This window comes from Miniopterus schreibersii (genome assembly GCF_964146895.1).
Source record: "Miniopterus schreibersii genome assembly, chromosome: 7".
Taxonomy (NCBI): domain Eukaryota; kingdom Metazoa; phylum Chordata; class Mammalia; order Chiroptera; family Miniopteridae; genus Miniopterus; species Miniopterus schreibersii.
This window is the reverse complement of record NC_138108.1, coordinates 18,210,245-18,233,699: the sequence shown is the minus strand read 5'-3', so window position 1 is coordinate 18,233,699 and position 23,455 is coordinate 18,210,245. Positions and strand designations below refer to the sequence as shown.

At 43.5% G+C, this 23,455-nt stretch overlaps 3 protein-coding genes across 4 annotated transcripts; all 3 read right to left on the bottom strand.

Moving 5' to 3' along the window:
- Positions 1–221: 221 nt before the first annotated feature.
- LOC308559392 (gamma-crystallin F-like) lies at positions 222–2,573 on the bottom strand (the record flags this gene model as incomplete). Its single annotated transcript, XM_081142167.1, has 3 exons — positions 222–494; positions 2,214–2,456; positions 2,565–2,573. The coding sequence occupies 3 exons, from the start codon at positions 2,571–2,573 to the stop codon at positions 222–224; spliced, it is 525 nt and encodes a 174-aa protein (XP_080998293.1).
- A 2,612-nt stretch (positions 2,574–5,185) lies between these two features.
- LOC308559393 (gamma-crystallin C-like) lies at positions 5,186–7,987 on the bottom strand (the record flags this gene model as incomplete). Its single annotated transcript, XM_081142168.1, is given in 4 exon segments — positions 5,186–5,379; positions 5,382–5,457; positions 6,809–7,051; positions 7,152–7,987. Coding segments are annotated over 4 exon segments (528 nt in total). The 5' UTR covers positions 7,167–7,987.
- LOC308559391 (uncharacterized protein C2orf80) lies at positions 7,530–21,711 on the bottom strand. Of its 2 annotated transcripts, none has more exons than XR_013999134.1 (8): positions 21,571–21,711; positions 19,706–19,787; positions 17,774–17,856; positions 15,996–16,083; positions 15,527–15,598; positions 10,169–10,256; positions 8,674–9,885; positions 7,530–7,987 (listed from the first exon to the last, which is right to left on the bottom strand). XR_013999134.1 is itself a non-coding variant. In XM_081142166.1 (8 exons), the coding sequence occupies exons 1-8, from the start codon at positions 21,609–21,611 to the stop codon at positions 7,979–7,981; spliced, it is 585 nt and encodes a 194-aa protein (XP_080998292.1). In that variant the 5' UTR covers positions 21,612–21,711; the 3' UTR covers positions 7,530–7,978. The 2 variants fall into 2 exon arrangements, 1 of the variants encoding a protein (XP_080998292.1); XM_081142166.1 differs by having other exon boundaries at positions 9,764–9,885.
- Positions 21,712–23,455: the final 1,744 nt, after the last annotated feature.

The following is a 23,455-nucleotide window of genomic DNA, read 5'->3' as shown; positions in this document are numbered from 1 at the left end:
CTTTGGACCCAGGCATTCTGGCTCCAGAGGCTGCGCTCTTAGCTGTTCCCCGCACCACCCTTTCCACTGATACCTGTAAGAAACTGCACATTATTCCAGCTTTATTTTTGCTGAGCTCTTCAAAGGAGCCTGAAAGGAAAACAGGACTACAAGACTGCATGGAACACACAGGAAGTATTTTATTAGCTCCCAGATGGAGGAACAGGTAGAGTGAAAACATTTCAATAGAAATCCGTGGCCCTCCTCAGAGAGCCCACTCGGGCACTTGTGGCCCCCCAGTCGTGGGAGCGCCTGTAGTCCCCGGGCCTCAGCAGGTACTGCCGCCCCTGGTAGCTGGGCATCTCGTAGAGGACCCAGTAGCCCTCCAGCACGTTGAAGGAGTGGATCTCATGGAAGTGGAAGCGGTCCTGAAGCGAGGCGCAGTCCTCGGTGAACTCCACCATCTGGCCTCTGTAATCTTCCCTCTCGTACAGTCTGATCCTGTAGGAGCTGGTCTGTGGATTCAGCAATCAGCAGACAAGGAAAAGTCAGGGAACCTAGCCTTTAGCAACCATCACACACAGCCCTGGGCGATGGACATTTCTTTATCTTTTCTGAACCAGAGGTGATAAATTAAAGAAAGAGACTTGCAACACCAGGGCTGCTATATACAGTTGGATAAGTTGTACACTGTAAAACTCAAGTCACTCTTCATGTAGACCATGATATGAATGGTGCTCCCTGGAGTTTTTTGGGTCACAACCTATATGAGCCATATGTGCTGTCTCTATTTAATACCTTTTTTAAGTAACAATGTTATATATTCGTTTTGCTCTCTCCTTCATAGGCTTACAGTGTTCTGGGGCTCTCCATACTGGCTGATATAAAATAATAAGATATTAAAGTAGAAAGACAAATATGTCACTGCACTGCCAAAAGGCATTATTTTGACTCTTGACAGCATTAGAAGAGGCTAGGGAGAGAGCCAAATTGCTTTCCCAAAACTGCTTTCCCCACAGACTGGTGGCAATCAAGCAGAGGCAATTCCTCAACACCTTCCTTTCTGCTTTAAGTCCTGTTACTCTAAAATTTTGAAAAGTAGGCGCCATCATAAAGATTTGGTTTCTGTTCTCAGCTCTAATATATGCTCCGGCAAAACAGTTTTAGGTAGTTAATAAAAATGGAAGCTAAAGATCATGAAAGAGGCCTTTACAGACCAATAGATTATAAAACCTTTAGAAAAATGGAGAGGTAAGCCTGCTAGTGCTGGGCAAATCCTGGCTGTCTTTCCCTGAGCACTTGTTCTTTTATCGGCTCGTTCCTTCCCAGCAGGTACCCCTTCAAGGTCACCCTTCTTCCACCACGAAATCCTCTTTACTACCGAAGGCTCTCATAAGCGATTCATTCTGCGGTGTAAAAGACTGCTGATAATGTACCTTCCAAGGCCTGTAAAGGGCTCACACGTACATTTCCTAATTTGATCTTCAGGACAGCCCGACACATGTGGAGCGCCATTATCAGCTTTTTCCTTTTTATGAGACACCAAGGACAGAGCTTGCAGTCTGTAATTAGAAGAGCCAGGACTGGAAAGGGGAAGCCCAGATTTTCAGGCTCCTAATGCCAGTCTCTCAAGAGCTTTTCCCCAAGACTCTGTTATAGTCAAACTAGACAATCCTTAACGGTGGATTTCCAGGCTGCTGGGGTGTTATTTGGGTAAGAGTGGGCTTTGCAAGAGCTGTTGAAATCACACTGTTGGTTACCTGTTTTGTCTAATCAGAAGGCAGGACTTGGGGGACCCTTGATATTCATAATAATAGCTTATATTTGGGGGACGAGTGGCTTGTCATGTGTCAGGTAAGTTCCTTTCACCTAATTACAACTCTAGGAATTAACTACTCTCAGGAGCTCCATTTTACCGACGAGGAAAACGAGAAACAGTCCCAGTCACTATCCTAAGGCCACCCGAGAGTGAGGGGTTGGGTGGTCATGGCCTGCGGCCTGGACACTGAACAATATCATGCGCTCGTTTTCCCAATAGAAGCGAGTTTCATTTTCACAAAGTAAAAGAAAATGTCTAATTAAAAGCATCCCATCGCATTCTTTTTTCAGTGGAAGGAACCTGAAAAGATATTAATAAAGGAAAACGAGAACAGCTGGAGCCAGAAAAAAGCAGCTCCGGTCCTGCGGCGCGCGCGGGTGCGGCTGGAGGCGCCCAGGGGCCTGGGGGGGCTCACCTGCGGGATGAGACGGCAGGAGCCCACCGAGTCGCTGAGGCCCAGCCACTGCTGGGGGTCGGGGTAGTCGCCGCGCCGCAGGAAGCACTGGTGGCCCTGGTAGTTGGGGTGCTCGTAGAGCATCCAGCAGCCGCTGTCCACGCGGATGGAGGCGCAGCGGCTGAAGCAGGGCTGCAGGTTGGCGTGGTCGCCGCTGCACTCGTAGTGGCGGCCCTGGAAGCCGCGGTCCTCGTAGAAGGTGATCTGCAGGGAAGGGAAGGAGAGGCTCAGGGCGGGTCCCGCCGGGGCTGCGGGGGGCTGCGGGGCCCTCCCGGGGCCCTCCCGGGGCCCTCCCGCCGGCGCTGCGCTCACCTTCCCCATGCCGGCGAGGGGCGCGGGAGCGCAGTGCGCCGCGCGCTGCGGCCGCGGGTCTATATAGCCGCCCGCTGCTGCGTTGGCAGCCGCAACACAAAAGGGGCCCCGGGGTGAGGAGGGGACTTTCGTGTTCTCCTTTCTCTCTTTGCGGTCAGAGTCCACGGGGCTTATTGTGGGGTTTGGTCCCATTCTCTCTGGAGCGTTCGGATTGCTGTCGTTGGGCGATGCCATTGACACTGAAAGAAAAGTCGTTTGGGACATTGTCTGTTTAATAATAGAAGCAGAGCTTCAGCCGTTTCCTATAGAGTCCACACTGTCACTCGTATAGGTTGGGGGGAAACAAAAAAAGTGTGAGTGGGGGAGCAAAAAAGCAGGGCCTGAATATGGTACGCGTAAAGTAACCCGTAAGAACGATCGTATGGCCTGCGGGTCACAGAATCACACACTCACTGCTACTGGGGAGAAAGTGACCTTAACAATGTTGAAAATTTCTAATTAGTCCTGCAAGGGAACTTCCTCACTAAAGGGTGTAGAAATTGTTTACCAGGGGAGTTCACAGGATTTCAGACTTGCAGTGTGGTAAAGAAACAAACTAACAAAACCACAAGGGCACAGCAAGCGCAGATCTTCAGTGTCTGGCCTAGTCCTCATTTTGTCGCAGTCACGCCTGGAAGTAGACTGAGGATTAGACGCTTTATCTCAGCTAATTGTGATTCACAAGGGAGAACAGCTTTAAAATGCTTAATCTCAGAATGAAGAACTAAAAGGGAAGTTTCTAAGTTTAAGGAGATAAAAAAGTAATATGTTTAAAACAAACAAAAATAGATGATCTCTTAGGTTATTATAAAATAAAACCAAATTCCTAAGAAACACTCTCTGGGAGGATCTAGATACACCTTTGTTCTCTGGGGAACCAGAGGACGCAAAGCTTTTGACTCAGAGGAAATTAAGTACATGAAGACAAAGAGGAGCTGTAGCTGGACTGTGTAGGGAGAGGGAGGAATAGAGATCTAGAAGCTGAGACTCTAGGAAGACTTTAGAAAATATTTATCTGCCTGGAAGTGAATGGTTTGATGGACTGGAAAGAGCGCTGGAGTGGAAGATGACCTGTGCCTTCAGCCTCTTTCATGCTCGAAGAATTATTCCAAATCCTGTGTTGTCTCTTGGAAATACTTTGTCCTGACCTGGGTCATAAATCTTTGTAAATCGAGATTTATGAATTAAACACCGACCGTGCACAATATGATGGGTCCGGGTCTTGTTATCCACCAGGTAAAGGCGTGTTTCCAGAGTTACTTATGTTTACATAGTGAAAAATAAGCCGCCAGACTCGAAAGAGTAAAAATCATTTTAGTTTAAAAATTTTCAAAACAGAATAATCTTAAAACGTATAATAAAAAGTCATCATTTTGCCCAGAGCTGTTTCTGTGGGGAGAGTATTGGTGGATGGAACACAGTGAAATATGAGAGAGAACTGGATACAAAGAGCCCCAGAGGCGTCTGGAGGAGCAGGCTGCAGACAATGCACGCAGCATGACTGTTTTTGTGGGGGAAGCGTGCGTTTCATGAGACAGCGGCAAAGTGAGGGAAAACTGAGGAGGGTGTCCACCGAGTGTAAACAAGGGCTAGCAATGAAGACGGGATCAGAAGGACCCCCTCCACTTCTTTATATAGATGATTCATAAAGTAGTAAGATAACGGGAGGTTTTTACTTTGGAGGGAAAATTTCAAATTAAAAATAGATTAATTCTCTACTGATGAAAGGATTTAAAAAATTTTTAATATGCAGGGCTTTGCTTGTGAGCAAGCAGACTTTACTTCAATCAAAGGGCTCCAGAAATTATGGCTTTCTTCAATGTGCCTTTAAATTTGAGACTGTTTTATTGTAGTAAAAGAATTATTATGTTTGTGGTACTCTATACCATGCAAATCTATTAAGCATATTAACATGTATCTCATTAACTTATTTGTATTAGCTGGCGTTATGTAGCATTCTGAGTTTCTGCCCTACATGCAGTGTTTGGCCCAGTGGCTGTACTGGCCGAGAGGTGCTCCCCAGTCAGAAGCTGTCTTAGAATAGGAAGGAGGGTCTGTAACTAAGTCCAAAAGTTTGGCAATGGCCAGTGACAGTCCTGGCATCAGCTACACAGCACTGTGCTTGAAAATTAACAAACAATTCCTTATTGTTGTATAGTATAACCAGGCTTTTGGCCAGGTGGGCGTTTCTTCACCACTCATCGCTGACCCTCTGTGGCCTCAAATCACCCCTGGTCAGCCTCCTCAAAGCAGAGGCTGAATGCCTTGGTTCTCCCTAGGCACCCTCTCCCATTTCTCTTTGTTGACCCTCCTTGCATTCTCAGACAGGCTACCTCCTCCCTCCACCCCCACTTCTGAAGCTGTTCGAGACTTATTCTACCTTGAAACTCTTCTAGAATAGACCTTTCCTATTTAGTCACTCCTCAAAGGTCTCTAGAAATGCTGCTCCCTTTACCAGGGCGCGTTTACCGGTGAATTAATTGGCCCACAGTGAAAGAAAAACAGAAGCCAGCAATTGCCAATGATACAGACGAAATACTTTATTAGGTTCCAAATTGAGAAAACGGTAGTGTGAACTGAGTTTAGTATAAATCCACCGCCCTCCGCAAAGAGCCAGCCTTAGCACCCACGGCTCCCCAGTCCTGGCAGCGCCTGTACTCTTGGGGCCTCAGCAGGTACTGGCGTCCTTGGCAGCCGGGCCTCTCGCAGAGGACCCCGCAGCCCTCCAGCATGTGGAGGGAGCGGCCCTCACTCCGCTGGAAGCGGTCCTGGAGGCAGGACAGTCCTCGCTCGGCTCCATCACGAGGCCTGTGTGGTCCTTTCTGTCATACAGCCGCAGCCGATGGGAGCCCGTCTGCGCAGTCCACAGACAGAAGGAGCCCAAGAGGCACCCAAACCACAGATGAGCTTGGTGGGTTGGGCCATGGGATTGTCCACGTCAAACGTGAGACTCTAAGATTGCTGTGAGTGCTGTGTATGGGTCTGTGTCCTACCCACATGCACAAATACTTGCATGCTTGTTTTCTATTTCTTATCTAGGAGGGTCATTTTTAAGAGATTCAAAGTCTGGGTTAGAATCCATTGAGAGCTCAAATATCTTGTATTCCTAACTCCCAATTACCGAATTCGTTGACTCCTACGTGTTAAACCAATATTTGGGGGGAAAATATATTTTGACTAATATTCATTTCCCTTTTTTTAATCTTCACCTGAGGATTGAGGATATTTTTTTCTACTGATTTTTAGAGAGAGTGGGAGAAGGGAGAGGAGAGAGAAAAACATCAGTGCGAGAGAGACACAGCAATCGGTTGCCTCCCACATGAGCCCCTTCTGGGGGTGGGGATGGAACCTGCAACACAGATTGACTAGTATTCTTGTAATATAAATATTATCTCCCAATTTGTATGCATATAAATTTACCACTAAAGTAGGATTTGAAAAAGCACATATTTTAGTGAAAATTGGTTTAAATAGTCACTTGAGATCACAATTCAACTGATCTTCCAAATTAAGAACAATCACTTTTCCCACAGTTGGGCTTTACCTTTGCATAGCCTATACTAACAAAGAGTTTTCCACTTTTACTAGTCCATAGTGGAAACTATTTCGTTCACTAGCAATTCCTTTACTATAGGTATAAGTTAATTTGTCAGAAACACTGCCTCCTTATGTCCAACTAATTTCCCATTTGCAAGTTTTGTTTTATATCCCACTATGTTATTACATTTGTTGCAGTCAACTTTTAATTGACCTATTGGCAGCAAAAATTAAAAAGAAAACGGACTCTTTCCCTAAATGAATTCTCCCCTATATTCTGTGCTGTTTCTGTGCAGCGTATATCTACACAAAACAAGCAAGTATCTAGAACCCACTTAACCCTGGGGTGCTTTTTTTAAAAAAAATCTTTATTGATTTCAGAGAGAGGAAGGGAGAGGGAGAGAGAGAGAGAAACATCAGTGATGAGAGAGTCATTGATCGGCTGCCTCCTGCACGCCCCTGACTGGGGATCGAGCCCACGACCCGGGCATGTGCCCTGACTGGGAATCGAACCACCAACTCCTGGATCATAGGTAGATGCTCAGCCGCTGAGCCACACTGGCCGGGCTCCTGGGGTGCTTCTAAAGGAAAACCACCTTCACCCTAGCCCCCCTCAATAATACTGTGAGGCCCCTCAGGCAGCGCGATCGCCATCTAGCCACACTCACTTGGGGGATGAGCTGGCAGGAGCGGACCAAGTTGCTCAGGCCCAGCCACTGCTGGGGGTCGGGGTGGTCGCCGCGCCGCAGGAAGCACTGGTGGCCCTGGTAGTTGGGGTGCTCATAGAGCATCCAGCAGCCGCCGTCCACGCGGATGGAGGCGCAGCGGCTGAAGCAGGGCTGCAGGTTGGCGTGGTCGCCGCTGCACTCGTAGCGGCGGCCCTGGAAGCCACGGTCCTCGTAGAAGGTGATCTGTAGTGGAAAACAGGGTGACAGCAGGCAGTCGGCTGGGAGGTACATCCTCACACAGAAGATGCTCAATAGACATGGCACAGCGCCCGGGTTGGCTCACCTTTCCCGTGGTCATTGCCAGCGGATCAGCATCCAGTGTGATGGGGACAAGGGTGGCAGTTGGTATACATAGCAGGACGGCTGCTGTGCTGGCAAGAACAGGACAAAAGGGGCCTGGAGATGGTGCGTGAGGGGATTTCTATGTTCTCTCTTTTTTTTTCATTTGGGATTATGGGGCAGGGGGCTCTCATTCTCTCTGGCATTTTGGACTTGTCCCTGCTAGCTCCAGTGAAAGTAATTGAAGTCAGCAGAGCCAGTATGACCTTGGAGACAAAGGGTGTCACTTCTCGTCCTATGCAGCTCTCTAGAAATGCACTACATGCCCATCACACTGATGCTGATGATATTTTACTAAAAGAAAGCCTACACCATTTTTCTTATAATGCTTTATTGAAATGATTTTAAATGTTTCCATATGACAACATAGTAAAGGCAATCAATGATAGATTAATTTTATTTTGGATTGAAACTAAGGAAAACTGCCTCCTACTCCACCACCTTGCAATATTCAGTGCTAAACATTTGTAAAATGTGCTAAAAGCCAGCCTGCTCTGACATAGAAATACTATATATTCTTGGAATTCTCCAACCGACAGTCTTCTACTCACAATGAAGTAGCATAAAATACACGCATTTTTAAAACCTAAATGTAGTTATATATGATTCTAAAGAAGAATGCTCAACATCCAAAAATAACACTTCAATGCACTTTGCATCAAAGCTCACTGTAAAGGAAAACATGCTGGCAAGAGTTGCAGTTTTGAGATGATGTTTCTTTTCCTCTCCCAGGGACTTTATTATGAAGTCCCATGGTGCAATTCCAAGTTTCTAAGTGACCTGCAGAATAAAAAGATGATTTTGAAATCAAGCATGTCAATTCAAAATGGACATAGACATTAGCTTTCAATCTATAGGGAGTTAAGGTCAAATATCAGAGGCTAAGTTATTGACGAAGATGGGTTCAAATGAATGTAGGTACAAAAGAATCTCCATGGAACTGTTCTGAGACATTTGGAAATTGAGTTATATTTTTCAACTAAATACAATATATGATCCCAATTGGATCCTATACAGAAGGAAAAATGTTTTAAAAAAACCATTATTGGGTCAACTGAAAAAACTTGTATATAGATGGTAGATTATTTGCTAGATTTTCTGAGGTTGATAACTATACTGTGGTTAATTAAGAGAAAGACTTTGTTCTTAGGCAGTACACACGGAAGTATATAGGGGTAAAATGATATGATGATGTAACTTCAAATGGATTAGAAAAAAATTATATATCTATATACAAAGAGCTAGAGAGACAGGAACAGAGGAAGAGAGGGAGGCAGAGAGAAAAAATGATAAAGCTAATGGAGCAAAACATCAGCAATTGGTGAATCTGAGTAATATGAAGATTCTGTGTAGTATTCTTGCAACTTTTCTCTAAGCTCAAAATTATTTCCAGAGAAATGAAATAATAAAAGTAATACTTTGTTTGACTGACCATACCCAAACGAAATCATTTCTTAATAACTCACCTAAGTTATTGAATGGAGAAACCAGTTTTTAAATCTAGCTGTCTGACTCCAGAGTCCACACTCTTAACCGCAATAGTATGCTGTTTTCTGGTTCTTTAGGATGATCTTGTCCATTCCAAATTCATTTCCTAGAACTCTGCCGGATATTGACACTTTCCCAGGGTATGGTGTCGTTCACACCCATTTTGATTAATAAATGATCTACTAATACTAATGCAGTATAAAAAAAATATTTAGAACTGGTTGCCAGAATACCTGGATTTTTAACAAATAATTTCTCCATTTCCCTTACTTTATGAAGAAATTCAGTGGCTGGAAATATATAGAAAATTCTGAATAAGGCATCATTTCATCTTGAGGTTATAGAATTGTTTATCAGCTAAAATACATGATATAATATCCACAAGCTATAAAGGAAAAGACTAAGAAGCTCAAATATATAAAATGAAAAACTTCTTCAAACAATAAACTGTGCAAGTTTATTTTTCATGCATTTATAAAATAATTATTTCTTTAATAAAAATATTTGTTGCTTTTAATTTATTCCTTGGTTATTTCTAACAAATTAGTAGTAAGCATACATGAATAGCAGTATTTCAATACCACAAAAACATTGCCAGTGGTTATATCTAAGGAGTAGGAAAGGGGTATGGGGCAGAGGGGTTCTTTTACTTACAATGTTTGTATCGTATGAAATTTTTACTATAAACATGTACACACTTATTTGAACCCACAGAATAACAGCTGATTAACTTGTGAATAATATTTCTCAAACACTAAAAGATAATAATGGTTAATATTTATTTAGGGTTCACTCTGTGCAAGCACTGTTCTAAGCTCTTAACATGCATAATCTCAGGTTATCATCCGGACAGCCTTAAGAAGTCATATCATTATTTTTCCCATTTTGCAGAATAGAAAACTAAGGAACAGAGAGGTTAAGTCACTTGCCTGAAGTCAAACAGATGGTAAGTAGTAAGCTTTAGATTCAAACCCAGAGCATCTAATTCCAAAGGCCAGACTACAATATAAGTAAAGTACTCCCCAACATCTTGTATCATTTTGGTCCAGTTTTTGTTTTTAGACCTACTTTGTTCTTTGGCTGTCTGTCCAAAGATACATTTTTTGATGATTTCTGTTCTGTGGCATTTACTTCCCTTGTAGAGCTGCTGGTGGCGTTTTTATTCATTGTTCCCCTTCTTAACTTGACACCTAGAGACACATGTAGGAAACATATCTGTACAAAAAAACCTTTAAAAAAATAAGTCCATCCACAGTTTTAAATCTTTCCCTTCATGAGTGCTTTGCTCCCATTAACAAACGGTCCAAAAGTAAGACTTCCCTGATTTCAATAACAGAGGGAAATCGAGCCATATGTTCTCCCAGTTCTTTTAATTCAACCAGAGAGATGTTATTCCCATAACAACTTTGACCTTACTTTGTGAGTTCCCCCCGATTTAAATTTCTCTAAGCGGATGGGAGTAAACAGGCTTACTCTGCTTGCGGGCATACTCTGCTGCTTTGGGTGCTGTTAACATAGCAAAAGGGTGCAAGGAGAGGCGGAAAGGTGGAGCTCGGGGAACCTGCAAGGAAAACAGTCCTCCTTTGAAAAGCTGCACACACTCGGAGCTGTTAACACCTGCTACTTATGGCACTGGGCCTGTTTGCCCAGCCACAGGCCTTAGACGTGACTAACAGTCCACCGCGGGGCTCGTGTTTCATTGTCAAGCACGTTCACACACTGTCTTCGCTCCACTTGGTTCCTCTTGCCTTCAGTACGCTTTCACACACTGATAGCTCTTCGAATAGTTCCCTTCACCTAGAATAGCTATTTCCTTCTTTTCCGCCTGGAGGCTCTGACTTTCCTTATAGGCTGCGACCTGTCCTTTGAGATCTAGCTCAGATGTCACCTTTTCTGGGGAACTTGCCCGATGTGTCCACACCTTCACTCTCCCATACTGGCCTCCTGACCCCCACCCCACTCCAAGGCAGAATTATCGACGCTCTCATCTGGGAACTCAAGGCATGTTGTCACGTAGAACAAACCCCGAGTGTTACAGCTATAATCCGCTGTCTGCTGCACTACACTGGAAACGTCTTCAAGGCTAGAACTGTCCATTCATTCATTCACCAAGTTTTCAGTGAGCACCAACTATGGCCAGTCTCTGTTTTTGGAGCTGAGTGAGGAGAGAAAAATAAACTATTAGACAACCAGGGTAATTATACATCATGATAAGTTTAATAAATACACTAAACGAGATGATGTGCTGGGGGAGGGACTGGACAGCCACTACTTCAGACAGAATGGACGGAGAAAGCCTCTAGAAGGATGCAGTGTTTCAGCTGAGGCTTGCAGGAGGCTCGGCAGCCAGCCATGGGAAGAGCTGGAGACAAGTGTTCCAGGCAAAGGGAATAAGAATGTCTTCTTGGAACAAGCTTGCACCTTCCAGACACAGAAAGGAAGCCCATGTGTAGCTAGAGAATAGTGAAAAGGGGGAAGCTTGGAGGTGAGGTTGAAGAAGGAGGCATGACCCAGACCATGTGGCTCCTTGTGGGTCCTGGTATGGAGCTGTGCACTGAAACTGATCCCGGGGAGCAATGGAAGCCGTTGAAATATTTCTAAGCAATAGTGTTACAAGGTTTGATTCAGGTTTTTAAAAAGATCACTCTGGCTGCTATGTGAGAACGGATTGATGTATGGAAGGAGGGAGGCTGGTTAACTAATTTAACCTTTTATCTCTAGTGCCTTAAAAGTGCCTAGCACATAGTAGGCGCTCAAATGTTATTGACTAGTTGCACTATGATTCTAGTCAAGGCAACAGTAGTTAACAGCATGGACTTTTATGTCAAACTGGCTGTATCGGAATGCAGGCTGCTTGTTTGTTCATGTGACAGTAATAACACTGGTACCTACCTTATAGAATTGTGGTAGGGATGAAAGAATTAGCATATGTAAAATATTTAGAATAGTGTTGGGCACGTGGTACAATATAGTAGCTTTCAAATGAACACTTATTATTATTTATATTTATCATCATCATTTCTCTCCCTGACGCCGTTCTCTCTCTTGTATAGAGTTACCCACGGCAACAACTTGGCCACCCCACCAGTTCCTTTACGGGACCCTGCCTCACCTACCAGCAAAAGGTGGGGTGCAGTTATTGCAGACAAATAACTCATCAAAGCCAGGAGGCCTGAAGTGATTAACATCCCACTGCAAGATCGACAATTTTCTGCTTTCTCATGGATAGAGATTCGGGTTTTCTATTTACAGGAGTAAATATTTTATATCCAAGGAGTAAAGTTGACCACACTATTATTTTTATGCATTTCATCAACAGGATACCCTTGCATGATGTGTAACTGAGGCAACACCAAGGGACACGGACAACAAAACAAACACTTATTTTTAGATTTCCAGGTCAGTAGAAAATTTTCTGTTCTAACTTCATCATCCTGACTCTTAATGCTCACACTCCTAATGCCCAAGTTCCCACAAAATTGGTATCCCTTTGAAGTAGGTGGAAATTTCCACAGGGATTTGAACTCTAAGACAATTGTGTGGTTTATATATAGGTGGAGTATATGGGGGGGGGGCTTTAAAGAAAGGGACTGCATTTATATACTGTTTTGCAGTTTTCAGCAGGAGTGACTGATCACAAACCTGGAAGACGCCTGTGTCCTGACAGTTCTGTGGGACTGTGGTACCAGCCCTGGTCTGTTCACCTCCAGGCTCCTTTTACCTAAGAGGTAAACTTCTGTTTTTGACTATCACTATGGGGGTTTGGTTGTATCATACAGAAACCATGTAACAAACAATAAATGAGGATGTGTTCTTTTTATTGACACAAAAGTCTAGAACCACCTCAGCAGGGGCACTTCTATGTTTGACCTCAGACTTTTATCCAAATGGCAAAAATATTTATTGAGCATTTACTTCATACCCAGTGTTGTAAAGAATTAAACATAAGCATAAACTATGGCTTCTAACCTCAAAAGCACATAATCTTTTCAGAAAGATGACCCTAAAACACAGAAAGTAATTAAAAGGAGGCTTTACATAAGTATAAGGCAATTATGGCTATAATAATAGCTCTTTAGGAAAATGCATGCATGGGCAGATATATTTATCATATGTTGTTTTCGTTGCCTTGTCCAGTTGTTTGTTTTGTGGTTAGACACTTATATAACCAATGAAGCGCTCCCCTTGCTAAGTCTAGTCATACATCGTTCTTGACGCACTTCTGCACTTAGAAGATACAAGACTGATGCTTTTCACACTCCAGTTGCTCTACTTACTGGGGCAGGTGGAACCCGAAGGTGTCAAAGGTCACTTCCAGCTCCAATATTTTATGAGCTCTGATAATCTGATGACTCGTGCAAGGGGGAGCAGGTGGGGATGTGTAAAAGCCTGCCTTCCCTTTCTCCCTCTTTCTCCATCAAAGAGAGCTGAAGAATATTTTCACTGCTTGCTTTATTTGTTGAAGGGAGACCCATGCTCTTTCCTCTTCAGTTTAAAACCGAGTAGGGCAGTTTATATTTATCTGAAGCCACTTGTATAAACCTCACTTACGTGAGGCCCTCAGTTGACTTCTATGGGTCCAAGGTCCTCTGCAGAAAAACGGCTCCCTAGCAGGAGAAAAACCTGAAGCTGATAAAGTTGGTGAACAACACTGGGCCCATGATGTCTTTCTGTCACCAGGTGGCAGCAAACAGTCCCAAAGAAAGCCATCTAGTCCATGCACAGTACCCACATTGTATCATGTGGGCAGTTCTAGCGAGGGCCAGAAATTCTACATAATCTGATTAATAGTCAGCAGGGCTTTAAAGTTGTGCTTGAGAATTTTAGCTGTTGCTTAGGAGACATTTTATCCAAAGGAATCAAAGGTCATCAGATATATGCTGCAATTAGAGAGGGCATTTGGCAATAAGTGTTTTGTTTTTAGCAACCCATCTCCTAGTTAAATTTTTTGAAATTATTAAGCTCCAAGGACTGTTTTCAAATAGCTCCTACAATTTACAATATTTGAAGTGCTATATTTCCATTGAGAGGTTCTGTGAATTTCTTACTTAAGATGTGGAGGAGGTCCCTCAGCGGACCTGACGTGCCCACAAGAGAAAGGTCTGAGCAAGGAGGAGCTTGGGAGGCCCACAGCAGAGATGATCCTCAGAATCTTATATTTGTAGCTCAAGTCATATCATACCTTTTGTGATATTTCATTGTTTAAAATAGGCAAAGATTATATGATGTTAATAATATGCATGGATGCTCAATGAGCTATTTAATTTTTGAATTTTTAGAACAGGGTTTCTCAACCAGCTGTGATTTTGTCTCTTAGGAGACATTCAGCAAAGTCAGGAGACCTTTTTGGTTGTCGCAATTGGGGGGGGGCAGGGGGGATGCTGGTATCTAATGGGTAGAGGATCTCCCAGAGATGCTGCTAAACATTCCACAAGGCCAGCCCCTGACTCCACCCTCTACACATACAACAGAGAATTATGTGGTTTAAAATGTTGAGAAACCCTGATTTAGTGGAAAAGAGAGGAAATCAGATATGCAGCCCTCACATATCAGAGCCTTAACTATAACTAGTATTTTGAGGTTACCAGGTGCCAAGCACTAAGGGCTTTCCTGGCAGGAACTCACTTCATTTCCTACAGCAAACCCATTTTCTTGTCCCTCATTTTACAAAGAAATCAAGGCTGACCGAGCTAAGACTTGCCTGGGATTTTTCTGCTTTTAGCTGGAGAAACTGGGGTTCAAACCCTGGCAGTCCGGCTTTAGAGTCCTTGTGCTGAAACCGTTATACAAACTTTCACATGCAAATCAATAAATGAGCCAACACTCATCTCCTGAATCAATGAGCAAATGCAGGCCTTTGAAGGAAAGTCCCTCGGTGAGGATATTATCTGTTTCCCTTCAGAGCCGGTCATTCTGCAGTCTATGTGCGCATCTGGGCTTTTTATTGTTGGTCACTGATTGTGAGGACAGAGACTGTGTATAACCAAATAGAGAAGGTGCTGATTAAAGGCTCTTTCAGACACCCATGTTTGTAAACCTTTTTGACTGATCATCGGGCCAAGCCCAGAGGGGTTCACAGTGCCATCTCCTCCAGGATGTGATTGTCTGTATTTGCCCTCTGGCCACATTAGCTGAGACCAACAGATCAAACACCTGACCTAGACCTCGCCCAGGCACCAGAAAATAAGGGGGAGAAAACACAGTGATGGGAAACAGAGGGGCTTGGAGACCAGATATTTATGTTTGTGTTGGGGAGGGGGAGATGAGAGGAAGAGGAAAGGAGGGCAGCCTGAGAGGGAGAAGGCAGGAGACAAGCAGGAACGAAGCAGTATGGTTTGCTTGGATCTCCAAGAAACCCAAAGAGCTGGCCTTATTACAAGCCAGGAATAGTTTGGTCTCTGAACAGTATTAGCGTTGGGGTGGCCAAGGTGGAATGTCAGCCCCAATGTGAGGTATAAGAACCTGGTTCTAGATGTTACAGTACATTGTGTGTGAAGGGCAGTTGGACTTACCAGGTCTACATTACAAAAGGGAAGTAAGAAATTCCGTTCATCAGAAACCTAGGCAGAATCTAGACTCTAAGCCTGGCGCTCTGTTCTCTGCTTCTACTCAGCCTTACGCCACATAGGTTTGTTATTACGAGTACAGTCCTCCACCTAAGGAAAGCATTTTACTTACATACATTACCCAAGTAAGAGATGGCTACATCTGGTTTGGTACATTTTGATTTAAAATTGCTATTTTATTTCTAAAAATATAACATTATAAATGCATCAAATAAAAAATTCTCTCTAAAAATTCCTTATATTGATAGTCTCAGGTCACCCTTACCTTGGTAGCACCAGAATTGGCAGAAGAATCGGCTCCATAAATTTTAAAGACTTCCTCAATTGGGATGCTGTTCTGTTAAACAACAACAACAACAAATGTATTACCATATCAGGCTTTTCTTTTAGTACAAAACAAAGCTGTTATAGTTCCCATATGTCTAGTACTGTGCCTGTGTGACATGGGCACTAAATAAACAACTTCTGAATAAATTGATAAATCAGAAAAATGCGGAATCCAGTTATTTATGCATATCATTCTGGGTTGTTTTTGCCCCTTAAATAAATGTTTTCACAATACAATATAGAAGTCAAATTCTTTTTATTATATCTTAAAAAATGAAACATTTAATATTAGTAAATCTTAAACATTTACAAGCATTTCTTGAAAAAGAAAATAATATGCATTAATATCAAAATGTGTATAGAAAATGTAACATCTTCATATGTGCAAATAGTGTTCTTTCCCTTACCATTAAGATTCCAGCATAAGATGATAAAATCATTGCTTCTCTTTCTCTGTGGTTTGGATATATGGGTCTGCCCCAAAATGGCCTTTTCCTAAGGGGGAATGTGAATAAATAAGAATGGAGGGTTTATTCTTATTGTTTTTAACACCTGCTAAGGTTGTGATAATGATTCATAAGTAGTGTCCAATGGCCACATGCTATGCACTTGTTCACAAAATTGATATAATTAACCCACCATCAGTAGAGTACATACTTTGCATTTTTTTTAAATGAAAAAAGGTAGACATTTGATGGAACCGGGGGGGGGGGGGGGAGCGCTATGTGGTTTACAGCTTTTATTTTTTTATTTATCTTAATTTTATTTTATTTTATTTTTTTAAATATATCTTTATTGATTTCAGAGAGAGGAAGTGAGAAGAAGAGACAGAGATAGAAACATCAATGATGAGAGAGTCATTGATCGAGCCCGCAACCCGGGCATGTGCCCTGACCAGGAATCGAACCCTGATCGCCTGGATCCTAGGTCGAAGCTCAACCGCTGAGCTACGCCCGGCCGGGCTTAATTTTATTTTTTGTTGTTGGTAATCCTCACACAAGGATATATTTTTTTCATTGATATTTTAGAGAGGGTGAAAGGGAGGGAAGCGGGGGAGAGAAAGTGAGAGAGAGAAACAATGTGAGAGCGACACATCGATTGGCTGCGTCCCACATGCATCCAGACTGGGGTCGGGGGACCAACCCACAACCCAGGTAGGTGCCCTTGACCAGAATCGAACCCGAGACTCTTCGGTCCGCAGGCTGACATTCTAACCACTGAGCCGAGCCAGCCAGGGCTTTACCTTTATTTTTAGTGTTGAGACTATTAGAGATGCCCCATTCCCCGCCTTGCCTGCCTCCACCCAGCCACACTTTGCATCTTCCTACAGTGCTGATGAATTTGCTCTCATCTATCCATGTTTTCACAGCATCAAACATTGACTGGTGGACAATTATGGATTTGCCAACCAGGATCCTTTCCCTTCTTGTGGCAATTTGCTTGGGGGAACTGCCTTACCCCACTGTAAGCCTATGTGCTTCAAGGGGAGCTGACAATACCCCCGGATTCCAAAGACTGGAAACACACTGTGGGCTCCATCCCCCACTGAACCCTGACAAGTCAGGGTAAACAGAGCTATTGAGACACAATTCTGTGCTTTTTAAAAACCCATTCTCCCCTGGACTGAATTCTGCAATAAAGTAGGCTAAAACTAAGAATAGTGTCTACCCAGAGGAAATAGTCAAGAGGCAGATCTTGATGATATGGTTTGAGTTTTGAATTAAGTCCTGCCTCGGGCAGATCTACCTGTGGATTTTCAAACACAGAAGCAATAAATCTCCTCCCCCTCCTTTTTTTCTCTCCTTTGCTTAAGTCTGTTCAAAAGGAATTTTCCTGCTTATTATAACTACACCCTAACCGATAGGGCCATTCAGGACCAGGTGTGTGTCCTAAGGCCATGGAACAGACGAAGGCCTCCGGAATAAGCTATTCAATTCTGGTCTCATTAGTTTCATGTTCTTACCAACTGAGTGTGTCTGCCTGGCACACCTGGAGAAAATGCCAATAACCCTGGAAAGGATATTATTCTACGAGTCAGACAGCTTAACACAGGTTTCTAGTTGGAGAGGTATACTCTCCGGCAGTGTTTTCAAATCAGAGTGCTCAAAGTGGAAGGCACTAGGTAGGACTTCCTTTTTCATTTCTCACAGTCACACATTACAAAACAAAAACTATTTCAACTTACACTTTCTCCCACTCCAGCCAAGTTAAGTCTTCTGGGCAATCCAGCCATTGCAAAGCGACACTGATGGCCAAGTCGTAGTGTGCCTGGAAGCGGGAAGCACAGAGGGCAACGGAGCAGCTTAGACACCGGCCACAGCACTCCCCGGACCCAGGGACAGTGGCGCTGCTAAGCCTGTTCTACAACGGTGAGGATCGTCAGCTCGGGCAGACATCATTAGAGATCTACAGGCATTAGCTTTACTCCCACTGGAGCAGTTTTATCTGGTTTGTGTGGACCAAAAAAGAAAGGACAGAGCCTTAGAAAGAATACTAAATTGGGAATCGGGGAATCGGGGCTCACATCTAGGTATGGCCAACAACTTGTGGTATATCCTTAGGTGAGCAATTGATCTCTGGGCCTCAGTGTAATTCTTTTTCTCCCTTTTTTTCCTTATTATTTTATTTTATATTTTTCCATCACCATTTATCCCCCTTATACCCTCTTCCACCTTCACCCACCCTCCCTACCCCCCACAATCACCACACTGCTGTCCCTGTCCATGAGTAATCTTTCTCTTTTTTCCACTTTTGTTCAATTCCTCCAGACCCCAGACCCCACCCCCTTAAAAATTTAAAATAGAGAGAGGTGAAGGTGGAAGGAGAGGGATCCAGAGAACAACTTCTAATTCTATGAGTAGAATGACAGAAATGTGCTCCCAGGGGCACTAGCAAAGTGGTGTGTCCACCGGGGGAATCCTGGGAGGCTTCAGAGAGGAGGCTTCAGCAGAACTGGGCTTAAAGGATGAGGAGAATTTCTGGAGGTAAAGAAGGACCTAGGAGGTGAGGGGCCAGCATGAGCAAAGGACTGAGGTAGACCTGATTAAGATATCTCCTAAGAGTCTCATATAGAAAGGTGAGAACTGATTCCAATGTCCATTGCTACCCTCACCCCCAGAAAAGGGAAGGTCAGTTTGGCTTTTGTATTTTTAGATGCATCTGAGGTTCTGTCTCACTCCCACATTCTCTAAACAATGTAATTATTTCTATGTCTTCCAGGAACTGAACCAAATTCAAAAGTGAATTTTAAAAAGAAGAAAAAGAAAGAAAACCAAATGGACCATGACCAGCTGTTGAAACTTAATCCAAGGACTGATGCATGGACTGGTGGCGCTGGCATCAGTCATTCGAAATGCAAACTCCCAGCCCCACCCCTGGCCTCCTGAATCACAGCGGCCTTGTAATAATACCTCATTAAAGTTTGAGAAGCAATTATCTAATTGGTTTAATTTCTCCCTCTAACACGTGCACAGAGAAGCACTGCAGAACATCAAGGCTTAACCACTTCCTCAGCTCCAGGGAATTCATACGGGGCGAAGGGGAGAGGAGGGAGAGATCCTTTCCTACTCGCGCTAGAGCAGGGAGTGGGTGGCGTAAGAAAGCTGGGGGTGTACTCATTTCTCCTGAATTAGATCTGTACACAGTTTCTTCCTTAACTTACATGAACTTTCATTACATAACGTGAGCCTGAGTTTCAACACGAATAATAACAGAAGTTTAGGATTATTCAGTTCTTTGGTTTTCTTTCTCCATTCATGCAAATGGTAAAAAACAAAACAAAAACCCCAAACGGTATTATATTTGAGAACTACACGATAGCTAACTTCGTCCAGAGCCTTTGGACTTCATACGTAATATTTGGCCTTGCACCCATTTTGCGTTTTAATTCTTTCTCACAGCAAATAGCAAAAGCTCCACGACTTTTATTTTCTCACTCCTTTGCTTTCAGTCTAACGAGCTGCAAAGGCCACAGGCGAAGGCTCCGCTGAGAAGGGGGGGCAGAGGCCGTTCCCGAGGACCAGGGCTGCCCCGTTGGTTGGGTACGTTAGATCCCGGCTCTGTCCCCTTCATACACATAGAACACAGATGGGACTCGCACCCGCATGCCTTTCTTTACCATATCATCTAGAAAGGTGAGTTGCCTTCTTCCTTTTGGGTCAAATTCATTTTCCCGAAGTCTGATGCCAATATAATCTCCCCTTAAAAGCAAGAGAGCAGGATTGAACCATTGGGAACGACACGGGAGCTCAGCCTGCAGAAGAGGGTTCCTGCCCAGGCCCTCCCCCCCCACCCCGCCAAACCCAAGAGCAGTCGCTGATGGCTCTGGGAGCCGAGTTCATATTTCCCTCTTTTTATAGAGAGAATTATTTGGCTACTCCATTACCAAAATAACACTATTTTGATTCAAGATGCAGCTCTGCAATGCTGCAGGCTTAAACTGTCTAACCATAATGAACTTAAACCACACATGTCTAAAAATTAAACTCACATAGGGGCACAGAATTTATAGGAAAGCAGGGAGTATGATAAATTCCCACGTGCAGGAAAGGTTTCTCAAAAACAAAAGGATTGAGACCCACTGTTCAAAATAAAGCTTCCCTTGCTGCTCATGTTAAACTCAGGCAGAAAGTCCAAGGCTGATAAATTTTACATATATGATATTCCATACAGATGTGTTCTTTTGCCCAAAGGCTTTTTCTTGTTAGAATGCAAATACCCTTAGGAGGAGTTATGCATAAAAATATATTAGTAATTCCAGTTTAGTGTATCCTGATCAGCTCCTTCCAGAACAGTGATTTTTGAGAAGGTGAGGATAGGATAAGGGCCCTGGAAGGAGAATGGAAGTGGGTGCTATTCTGGGAAAGTCAGGAAGAGGAACTAGATGCAGCATAAAGGACCTCGGGGTCTCTGAGGTCCATCTCCACAAATCTCTCATCTCTCCATAAGGCCACACTCCTGGTTGTCAAGATCTTTGCCACACACTTTGGGCAAGTAATCTTGTGAGAGATGGTCTGTCTCTGCCTTCTAAAACACTTTTGATTCATTAAGCTTAGACTGACAAAAATCCTCAAATTTTTTCTTTGGAATTCCAAGGTGCTATACTTAAAGTGCCCTAAATATATTCTTTGGCTATAAAATTACATTTGTATCACTTTTGAAGTTCCAGCTCTATGTGGAGGTATTGGCATTCCTGATTACGGCTTGTTCTTTATTAGTTTGGCCTCCAAACACGTGTGAATTCATACATAGTTTATCCCAGTGTTTCTTAAGGGCTTGTTAAGAGATTATTACCTTAATAGGCTGAGAGAGGCATTTGATGGGGATTGTGATAAGCTTTTTGATGAAAAGGGTATTATTGTTGCGCCTATAATACATATGAAATAGAACATAGCCTTTCCCCCCCTCCTTCGTATGTGGTCTGCTGTTTTCACCAACCTCTTAACAAAATGCCAAGTCAAAGAAAAGCAAGCACAGGGGAAAAAAATTTTCCATAGGGAGAACTTAATATTTTCTTTGTTTAAAAATAAAAGTTCAGATGGCAAGAAAAAGGAGATGAATTATTGAGTTGATGGGACTGACAATAAAAGAGGCAGAGGCTGCAATTTAAATGCTGGGCCCTTGGGCACATTTTTTAGAACTCTCCCCTATATCTTTGTCCAGCAGAGCCCCCTCAAGGCACACCCTGCCCAGCACAGGCTGACTGGGCTGTGGCCCCAGATCTCAGGCTCTGGAACAGGGATGCCTCGGATGAGCACGCTGCTGGCGGAAACATCCTCCCAAGAGATTCAGCATCTGGCTTTGCACCACATGTGAGGCCTCCTGGGCCGGAGACAGAGGCCAGATCATCTGGCTTTTTTCCGATAGTACACGAATAAAATCTTCCTTAGATGTTTACCTTCCTGCCAATATCAGACCGTCTATGACATGGAACCCACCAAATGCTGAGTATAATAAGTGAAAGTTATTCTCAATCATACTTACAGGAGCTTTTTCATTTCCTTCTTTAGGAGCCTTCTTTCCATGATTAAAGGCTTATCCAGCTGAGCAGGTAGCTGCAGCTTATACTGCGCCTGATATCTGTTGCGAAGACACAGCCTCTCTGAGCCTACAAGCTACAGCAGCAAATCAGGGAGAATTTGAGTTAGGGATGATATCACTCCAAATACCAGTCATGGAGTCCCAGGCTCTGGAAGGGATCCGAGAATGTGCAGAGCTCAGGCCTCTTATCCAGCAGGTTCCAGGCCAGAAAGCTGTCTGGAAGCCAGTGCACTGTACCTTGAGTTTATCTGACACTTATTCCTTCCTAGTTTTTTCAACATTCATCATTTACTTACCCTTGCAATGAGCTAGCAGGTAAAACAGACATGGCTTGTATAGCAGCGGATGAAACTATTTGGGGAGAACCACCAAATGTGGATGGTTTGCGATCTGAATATTTTTTAGCTCTGTGCACATTCAACCTAGCAACTCCCAGTGAATTCACCCTGGTGCAGTGGCTCACAATAGAGTTTTCTATAGAAGCCACGTTCAACTTCTTATGGCCTTGAAAGAACAAGTGGTTATGGCAAATGTGAGGCCATGTCTTCAGTTCCTACCTCAACATTGAACCAGAAATTGGAGTCCTGGTGATGGCGTCAAAGGGTTCTGAAGTCACAAAAAGAAGTTTACCAAAAAATTATCACTATCGAGTGGGGTGCCCAGGGAGCAGTATAAATGGCATACCAGTTATAGCTGCAATGTTTTATTTCTTAAAAAAGATTTAAAGTGAATTGTGTTGATTAATGTAATATGTCAACTTGGCTGGGCCACTGTGCTCAGATATTCAGTCAAACATTCTGGGTGTTTCTATGAAAGTGTTTTATGGATATTAACATTTAACTCAGTGGACTTCAGTAAAGCAGATTACTCTCCATTATGTGGGTGGGCCTCATTCAATCAGTTGAAGGCCTTAAAAACACAAAGGCTGACCTCTCCCAAGCAAGAAGGAATTTTGCCAGCAGACTGCCTTTGGACCTGAGTTGCAACTCTTCCTTGAGTCTCCAGCCTGCCAGCCTAACCCCATCAGATTTTGGACTGGCCAAGCCTCCACAATCATGTTAGCAATTCCTTAAACTAAATCTCTATGTGTATATATATATATATATATATATATATATATATATATATATATACACATCCTGTTGGTTCTGTTTCTCTGGAGAACCCTGTCTAATCCACAAATATAATAAAAATGTTAACTTTGTTGACTCTGGGATTATAAATTTATGGATGTTCATTATATTACATTCTGTACTTTTGAAATTATGCATATATGTTTTTAAATCACTACTCTAAAAATGGTTGGGAAAAAACTTTAGAAACCTTTTTTAAAAATTGTAGCATATAAATGTGGTAGGCGTTTAGATAGCAGTTAGACAGACATGAGCAGAGGAAGGAGGACCGGCCAGGTACAGAAATTCACCAGGGCAGAGAGCCCCAGGTGCCTAGCAATGGGCAAAACTGGGAAAACAAGGACCTCACCCCCAGGGTAACCTTTCCTCTCCTAGCATATTGCTGGTCATGCAGTTTAGATCCCCTGACCTTTCATATCACTGATCATTTGGCTTGAACCCTCCCCTGACCTCTCCTCCTCTGGCATGTTGTTAGTCATGTGGGTTAGATCCGTTAGAGGGGGAACAAATGACGGGGCTGAAGAATAGCCCTTAATCATTAAGCCCCCAGGACAATGAGATTCTGACCCGCATCAAATACACCTAGGCCTCAGTTGTGTTTCATCTCCAGGCCCAGAAAAGCAGCAAAACGAGACAAGTGATGAAGTGCCTACATCAGGACTAGCTGCACTGATTAATGACTCACCCTGCCCTGG

Excerpts from the sequence above, each read along its gene's own strand:
- LOC308559391 (XM_081142166.1), bottom strand. The coding sequence starts at position 21,611 with ATGGAAAGAAGGCTCCTAAAGAAGGAAATGAAAAAGCTCCT. Across the intron at positions 19,788-21,570 it reads AAGGAAATGAAAAAGCTCCT|GGGAGATTATATTGGCATCA; the intron begins GTAAGTATGATT and ends CTTGCTTTTAAG. Across the intron at positions 15,599-15,995 it reads CTTATGCTGGAATCTTAATG|AACAGCATCCCAATTGAGGA; the intron begins GTAAGGGAAAGA and ends GTTGTTTAACAG.